Source organism: Hippopotamus amphibius, chromosome 1 (assembly GCF_030028045.1).
Source record: "Hippopotamus amphibius kiboko isolate mHipAmp2 chromosome 1, mHipAmp2.hap2, whole genome shotgun sequence".
Taxonomy (NCBI): domain Eukaryota; kingdom Metazoa; phylum Chordata; class Mammalia; order Artiodactyla; family Hippopotamidae; genus Hippopotamus; species Hippopotamus amphibius.
The window spans coordinates 121048470-121057627 of record NC_080186.1 but is presented as its reverse complement, the minus strand read 5'-3'; the positions used below and the strand labels follow the sequence as shown (position 1 = coordinate 121057627).

General features: G+C 37.1%; 1 protein-coding gene across 1 annotated transcript; it reads left to right on the top strand.

The window, feature by feature from the left end:
- Positions 1-6466: 6466 nt before the first annotated feature.
- On the top strand, positions 6467-7405 carry LOC130834585 (olfactory receptor 10K2). The gene has a single exon (XM_057704834.1). The coding sequence runs from the start codon at positions 6467-6469 to the stop codon at positions 7403-7405; it is 939 nt and encodes a 312-aa protein (XP_057560817.1).
- The last annotated feature ends 1753 nt before the right edge of the window (positions 7406-9158 follow it).

Genomic DNA, 9158 nt, shown 5'->3' with positions numbered 1-9158 from the left:
AATAACAACAAAAAAAATGTTCCGCATTCAGATTTAAATATATTAAATTCCATTCTTCTTACTCCTTTACGGGGATTATTTCTTATTCTACATTACTTTTGTTCTCCCTTTGTTCTCACTTTTGTTCTCAATATCATCGTTTTTTCATCTGTCAGATACTTATGAGCTCTTATTAGACACCAATCATTGTTAGGGGTCTTTAACATACATTGACGTGTAATGTTGAAATCGTTCATTCCTAGCTTAGCCACAAGGCAAGTGGAAACCAGAAACTTTGGAGATTAGAAAAGAAATGATGGTATTTTTGTTTAAACCAAAAGATCATTTATATTATCAGGGTAATGCTGTCTGTGACCATTCATTCACCCAACATTCAGCGCATATTGATTTAGTGTCTCCTATGTATAACAATATATTGCATTAGTTTCTGGATAATGGAATAGAGAGGTAGAAAAAAATGAACTCAGTTGTAATGGTGAAATGGGTCTCCTTGCAGCTTATTCCGACCAGAACCTTCACTATAGAAAGCAGCATTGCTCAATTGGCCCTCTCAGCCCGACAGAAAACTACATTCCTAATTGTAAGTGCAAAAACACATTATGAACTGAACAAACATGTTTTACAATGCACCTATCATCATGAGTTTTGTGTGCAATTACCCTTTCATCCCTTTAGTAACATAAAATTGGGAAACCAACTTAAAATTATTCAAATTTTCAGAAATTGCTGCATCTGAGCATGGCTTAGAGCCTTCCACTCCCCAAACCCTAATGCCCGGGTTCAATTTGGAACAATTTGGCATTTGATGACTTGCCTCTATATTCCACAATCAACTCAGCTGTTTAATTAAACCCAGTGCAACGTCTCCATGGCAATGACTGGCATCAGGAGACCCACTACTAATAAATGCAATGAAAGTGCCGTCTGCTCTATGGTCACTATTAGATATGACTTGTGGTCTTTGGTCAACTGGCACAAAATGTCAGGAAGAAACTGGTTACATTTGATTTTGGTCGGGGCCTAAGTCCCCAGACCATCATCAGATCTCTACCCCTGAGTAGAGATCAGTAGCCTTTGCCCCATTTTGATGTTTTCCCTTTTCCCATTTCAACTTGTCTGTCTCCTATAGCCTCTGTGCCTCTGGCTTCTCTTAGGGAGAGGGTGAGGCAAATGGGGCCCATCTACAAATAACAGGGAACCATGTTGGACTAAACACCTACAGCAGTGAGAAACTGGACAATGGGCAGAGAATAAGAGTAAACATCTATTCCCCAGCAGGACGTGTCCTTTCTCAGCTCAGGTAAGAGACAGAGAAGGGTGATGGGCCCATGTGGTGCAATGCCAGTGAAAGAAAGAGACAGCCACAACTCAGAATGTGGACTCCAAATAATGTTAACCAACATTAATGAAGCTTTAAATTGAATTTTTATAAAACTATGCATATAAAGTTTATACATATTCTAATTTAACTGACTCACTCTTTTTCCTAAATTTACGTAGACACTGTCTTAGTTCTTATTTAATTCAACAGTGCACTCAATAACATTTTAATCACAAAATCTCGTTTCATTATAGTAAGAACACCTGACATGAGATTCACCCTCTTAGTAAATGTTTAAGTACACAATAGCATGTTAACTACAGGCACAGTGTTATTCAGCAGAGCTCTAGAGTGTGTTCATCTCGCATAACTGAAATTTTACACCCCATGAACAGTCACTTCCTCTTTCTCCCTTCCCCCAGGCCCTGGCAACCGCCATTCTAATTTTTCCTTCTACGAATCTGACTATTTTAGATACCACTCAAATAGAATTTGTCCTTCTGTGACTGGATTATTTCACTTAGCATGATGTCCTCCGGGTTCACCCATGTTGTTGCATTTGGCAGGATTTCCTTTTTTAAGGCCAAATAATATTCTATTGTATGTGTGTGTATATATACCTACAAAATCTTAAATCACAATCTTTTTTTTTTTCAGAAATGTTTATATTAGGTGAGATCTAGAAAAAAATTATGATACCTAATCCAGGTTTGAGAATTTAGGGAGTACTCCAAAAATAATTTTACTTGGCAGATAGAAAGACACAGAAACCCTGCCTTTTGGGAACATAAAATCAGAGACAGACACACTAGCACAAGGTCATAGAGAGCAGACTCAGGAAAACAATCAAGTTAATATCTACTTAAGAAACATATTCAGGAGGCAGCACAATACTGTGGGAATCCCATTCATCTGAAAAACAAAAGTCCTCTGTTCCATTGCTAACACATCCACTCAGTTGCTTTCTGGTCTTGGGATCTTCACAGTACTCCCTGAGGCTTAATTTCTTCATCTGTCAAATGACACTACTAGGCTAGATTTTTAAGATATTCTACAGCTGTAACATTTATGACCCCAGCTTTCTGGAGATGCTCTCAAGTAAGAGATAAGGACAAAAAATGCAATATACCTTCCCCAGTCCTGGGAAGGGAAATCATCTTTATCCTATTAAACCTTTCCTGAAATCAATGGAGTACACCAAGCAGTATGAGAGTATTATTCTCAAAACTGTCTGCCCCTTTTCAAATCTATAATTATTAAACTAATATTTGTGTAACACAACCATTGCAATGATATTTTCTCATTCATTTTGGACAAGTCTTGCAAATTAGGTTAGCTGATATCAGAATGAACCCTATTATAAAGAAGAGGAAAGTGATTCAGGCATGTTAAAGTTCTGGAGCTAATACACAGTGGAGCTGGAACTTGAGCCTGTAACAAAATTGTAACAGGAATCCTTTTCTTTAAAAACCTTCCTATGTAAGGAGGGTGACAGAATACTGTTTTCCCTTTCTCACCGACACACACACACACACACACACACACACACACACACATTTTACTTCTATGTCAATCAGCAGATCTATAGTCTAGTGCTAATTACACCAGCTGTGTGAACTGGAGAGGAGGCCTTCAACACTTTGATTCTCAAATTTCTCTTCTTTATAATGAAGATATTAAAAGTAATACCTACCTCCTGATATCATGATAACCAGATGAGAGATTATATATAACAGTAGTTTCACCCTATCCGCATTATGAAAACGTGATAAATGATAGTTCACATTATATTTCTATAAGATGGATCTAAATTTTGGTTGATAAACTAATACCAAAATTGTGTCTCATTTTTCTTCCTGGAAACATTAAAAGCAATACTGATGGACTGATATTTGGGAATGACAATCCCTAAAGAAGTTAACTGAATTGGGTTTTTTGTTTGTTTTTGAGTGTGTGACCTCAATGTGAAGGTTTTGGTAAAGAAAGTAAAGGAAGAAAAAGGGAGGAAAGGTTTGTCTCTCATTTCACAGATCTGTGTAAATTTAGGTATTTCCTTTGTTAAAGGGAAGTATCTCTCTGTTTCACAGCAAAACAGCAGGTACTTGTTCAATTCTGAGGGGCCAATCAACATTAAAGAAAATATTAATCAGCTCCATCACAGTGTTTACATAAATAGTGCCACTGAGACTCAGTCCATATTTTTATCAAAATGTGTATAGGTAATAATCAAATACTATTTAATCTTCAAAGATTTCCATGAAATTACTTGTTTGTTCCTCAACATTTTCAGGACATTTTGCTTGTTCCTTTATGATGTCTATGATAGTCTGTCTTGTAATATGGCTGACTATTTCATTCTTCTCTGAAAAAGGAAAAGTTATTTTATTCACATTTATAACTGCAGTGCTTTTTCATAATAAAAATGATAAGATCATAAAATATGAGAATCATGAAACAACCTACTCCAATCTTTAAGAGCTCAATAAAGAGTTGAGGTTGATTTCTAAATATGTAGATTAAAACATACACACAATATGCATCATTGATAATTATAGAGCATTCATAATGAGAAACCTCTATGTTGTTATTTGTATGTGACTAAGTTTAACTACAATTTTATCTTCTAAGTTTATCCTAAAAGTGCACCCCAAAATGGAAAATTTAGGAAACATGCTTTGCTTCCTACCAGGTATAGATAACTGCCTGGCTGACTCTGCTTATGCAGCAACCGGATACCAAAGGACTTGCAAGGAACTTCAAGATCAGAAACACTTGTCTCCCTTCCAGTGCAGAACAGGACTCATGTGAAACCAAGTTACTTTTAATCAAGCTTGAGAACTCAGGGAAATGTTACTCTCTTTTAAGTCCCCTCCCCACCCTCAAGAAAGTACAGAAAGGCAACTTCAACAACTTGCCATGAGTTAAATGCTCATTATATTATTGATGAAAATATTTCTGATTCCAGTCACTGTAGAACAACAGTAAATGATTAGAGGGAAATATTTATTGAGCACTCACTGTGCATTGAATTTGTCTTTTCCATATACATGATTTCAATTAATTTTCACTGTAACCCTGGAAGGTAGGAATTAATTTTCCCACCAGATGAATGAGAAATTGGGGCTTAGAGAATTTAAGATCTTTCCACAAGAACATGCCAGAGTCAGGATTAAAGCTTATATCTAAGTTCAGAATTCATTTTATTCATATATTACACAATTTTACCTGTGTTTGCAAGGATAAAATTCAAGATTATATATGTAGAAATTTATTAGTGGTCCTGAGAATTGAAGGTCTTGGAATTAGAAAGATAATGGTAATTATTTAGCGATAAATATACCTTTGAAGCAATAAAAATTCTTGTGTATAAATACAGCTGATTGACTTTGGTGTACCTCAAAGAAATACTTTTTAAAATGGGGTAAACTTAAGGTCACCTTACAGTTTCCCTTTCATTTATTTGCATTCTGATATATTCTAGACAATTTCAAATGTACTAGGAATTGAGAATAAATCTAAGGACCTAGAATTCCAGTGACTAGATGCTCTTTCCAGCGCTATTTTTCTATTATAAACTGAGATTTTTCTTTTTGCTTTGAAAGGGTGAAACTTAGTTCCATGTAGTACAGAAATATTTAGAAATTTATGGTCTTGTACTGTCTTCACACCCAGGATTAAAGAACACTGAGGATTCTCTTACTCTGTGAGTTTTAGGAAGAATGTGGTGATGTGAACGTGGTATGTAACTACATACCAAGTTAGCTTTTTCATTCATATGACAATTTTTATTGAGAAACTATTAGGGACTTAAAATGGTTCTAGATGCTGAGAAGAATTTAGGTTAAAATGCTTATGATTCACTTCTTGCCCTCAAGACTATAAAATCTAATAGAAAAGAGAAATGAAAAAAAAACACACTATTTCAAAATTAATAAACAAGAAGTCAAATTGGCAATCAATGTCTTATGTGAATTCTGAGGAAGAAACAATTCCTTTACGAGGACATACCAAGGAAGCTTCCAAAAAAATAGACTTGGTTGAGGCTTCAGAATAATGGTAAAATGCTTGTTAAGAAAAAAATTGGGTAACAAACCAACATGAGCAAAAAATAGAGGAAAGGAGGAATACAACATATTGCACAATAGTGATGCATCCCATAATACCTGTGAATAAACACTGAAACAGTTTAGCTCCCAAACTGAGACCTTAAAAACCACAAAACTTTTGCACTCTGTGCTATAGCCATGAGTACAATTTTTGAAGAGGTATTCGATAGGATACAATTTATATTTTAGAAGATTAATCTGGCATCAGGGGAAAGATGGATTGAAGAGATGTGAGAGTGGTGATAGGAAAGTTAACCATAAGGTGATTTTTGTAGGCATTAATGAAAGGTGATGAAAATGGACAAGAGTCCTGAAGAAAGACTGTGGTCCTCTCTGCAGGAGGAAAGAATCTGAGATAGGCATTGGAGGATGAGTAGAAGTAGTCCTTCTTGGAGAACTTTTTCCAGATTTGGGAACAGAATACATACACAGAAGCAGGAGTCAGCTTAATGAGAGTTTAAGAGGTGGAGTTTCTGATCCATGCCAGGAAGTAAGGCAAACAGAGTTGGATAGAATGTAGGTCTAGATTATGGAGAGATTAAACTAAGAGTAGACATTCAGGTGTAAGCAGAGGGATAATGAAAAGCTATTGAAGATTATATATAAAGTCATAAATAAAGTAATATATGTGTAGTGCATTCAGGTGATTTATTTTGCAGCTGCAGGAAAGTGGGAGGTTGTGAGGTTAATAAAATCGCACGGACTAGTTTTGCAGAGTAAGCTTAGAATGAAAGGCTGAGAATTTTAATAGCAGCCTCATCCTGGGAACGGAGATGATGGGACAGTTGAATCTGGGAAATGTCAAGAATGTTTTCCTATGGTGTTATAAATACTGGGGAGACTCAAAGTTGGATTCACACTTTGACTAATTTTAGACACTTCATGTCTTACAAAAACTGGAAAGAAAAAGAATGAGTTAGAACTCAAAACCTGAGAAAACCTGCACTATGACGATGATTTCCTGTGATTCTTCTAATTTTCAGGGATTTCTCTTGGCACTGTCTTCTCTCTCAGATTGTCTCCTGATGATGTGCCTCCTATGGAGTGGGTCAACGAGACCTTGGTGAGGGAGTTTGTCTTCCTCGGCTTCTCATCTCTGGCTGGGCTGCAGCAGCTGCTCTTTGTTGTCTTCCTGCTCATGTACCTGTTCACCCTGGGCACCAATGCCATCATCATTTCCACCATTGTGCTGGACAGAGCCCTCCATACCCCCATGTACTTCTTCCTTGCTGTCCTCTCCTGCTCTGAGACGTGCTACACCTTCATCATTGTACCTAAGATGCTGGTTGACCTGCTGGCCCAGAAAAAGACCATCTCCTTCATGGGCTGTGCCATCCAGATGTTTTCCTTCCTCTTCCTAGGTTGCTCTCACTCCTTCCTGCTGGCAGCCATGGGTTATGATCGTTACGTGGCCATCTGTAACCCTCTGCGCTACACAGTGCTCATGGGTTATGGGGTGTGTATGGGACTAGTTGCTGCTGCCTGTGTCTGTGGCTTTACTGTTGCACAGATCATCACATCCCTGATATTTCACCTGCCATTTCATTCCTCCAACCAGCTGCATCACTTCTTCTGTGACATTTCACCTGTTCTCAAGGTGGCATCTCACCATAACCACTTTAGTCAGCTTGTCATTATCATGCTCTGTGCCTTGGTCCTGGTCATCCCCTTGTTATTGATTTTGGTATCCTATATTCGCATCCTATCTGCCATACTCCAATTTCCTTCCACATTAGGCAGGTACAAAGCTTTTTCTACCTGTGCTTCTCACCTCATTATTGTCATTGTCCATTATGGCTGTGCCTCCTTTATATACCTGAGACCTAAATCCACCTACTCCTCAAGCTGGGATGCTCTCATATCAGTATCCTACACTATCCTAACTCCTCTGTTCAATCCTATGATTTATAGCTTGAGAAATAAAGAGTTCAAATCAGCTCTTCAAAGAGTTATGGGAAGAACAATTTCTCTGCCATGACATTAATCTAGATTCTGTTCTTTCCAAGTAATAAAACACAAAGTATGCGGGGAAAAAATTCCCTGAGCAAAAATGATCTAGCAATTGGGCAGATGTTCAGGGACAGAAATCATTTCTCATTTATTTCCAAAAATAAAAATAAAAAATAATATCTTCTTGCCATGATCACACAAATTATTACCTATTGAAGTTTTTCAATTGACAGAAAAACAACAGATGGCCAACATTAAGATGCAGGAAAACATGTATATGTTCAGGATTCTAGGCTCTGGCAAATACTATTACCCAATATTAGCTAGAATGGAAACCAATCCTATAAAATATTGTACAACCCTAACTCTCCTGTGTCTATATCTCTCCCTTTTCTGGATATTTCCTGAGTCTCACTCTTTCAGTATAGTCAGATCACAATTTTTTAATGAGATAACATTTGTGAAGTTACAACTTTTGGTTCATAAGTTGTATTTAAGTAATGTTCAAATAAGAAAATTATGCAACGTTATCCATTTCTATGTTCCTAATGTATTAATGGGAGCTGTGGGGGGTTCTAATTTTTTTATGCACTGGTACAAATTTAAATTTGCTCAGCATTCCTTAAAGACATTCACAAGGGCATAGGTTAAAGAGAAGACCTAAAATCATTCAGAGTGGTCAAGAAAGGCGGGCTAAGCTTAAACTCATTTCATTAAATATTAACTGGATAGAAAAGTCTGTGTAAAGAGCAAATGATTTCTGTCTCATGAATCTTGGGAGTTGTCATGTGCATTTCAGGCCAGAATTTGAATTAGACATTTTACTACTCATCTCTCCTTCCCACAAGAGTGAGAGCAAACAAGGAGCTCCACAGAGAGAGCTGCCTCCTTGCTTTATTTTTTTTTTCAAGATCAACTCGTTAATAAAGGTCTTCCAACTGAATCATTTCATTTTTTAGTCTTTTCTTTCACCAGTTTCCGCATCAATGACTTATATACTTCCAAGGTTGAAGGAACTGGGATGTTTTACTCATTGGCCCTACTTTATTGTGGGATGCTAAGTTTGTCTGCTAAGAATGTCAGCCTATTGCATTCTTCCATTTCTTTGAAGCTTGAGACTTCCTGAGGATGAGGCCTGAAGATCACAGAGACCAAAGCAAATTCAATCTCTTTGGCTACCAAATTCTCTTTTCCTTGGACCCATTGCTCAGCCCAGACTTCCAGTCTATCAAGTTGTCTCATAAAAAGGAAATAAACTGATAACCCCTAATGTGAATCAGTTTAATGTGTTAATTGTTCAAATTTGCACTTATGTGCTTCTGTTTAAAAATGTCACCTTATTTGAACTTTAGAGGAAATGTGTATTATAATCTACTTTTTTTATTATTGGAAGCTAATTGCTTTACACTCTTGTACCAGTTTTTGAGGTACACCAAGGTCAATCATCTGTATTTATACACATATCCCCATACCCCCTCCCTCCCTCATCTCCCCCCCACTTTCCCCATCCCAATCCTCCAAGGCATCATCCTTCATCGAGCTGAACTCCCGTTATTATACAGCAATTTCCCACTGGCTATCTATTTTACATAGTATATATATGTCTATGCTACTCTCTCACTTCGTCTCAGCTTCCCCTTCACCCCCCGCCCCCCCAAACCTTGAGATCTCCAGTCCATTCTCTGCATCTGCCTCCTTATTCTTGTCTTGTCACTGAGTTCATCAGTACCATTTTTAGATTTCGTATATATGAGTTAGCATACAATATTTGTCTTTCTCTT

What these genes read in the sequence shown, in the direction of transcription:
- LOC130834585 (XM_057704834.1), top strand. Translation starts at nt 6,467, where the DNA reads ATGGAGTGGGTCAACGAGACCTTGGTGAGGGAGTTTGTCTTCCTCGGC.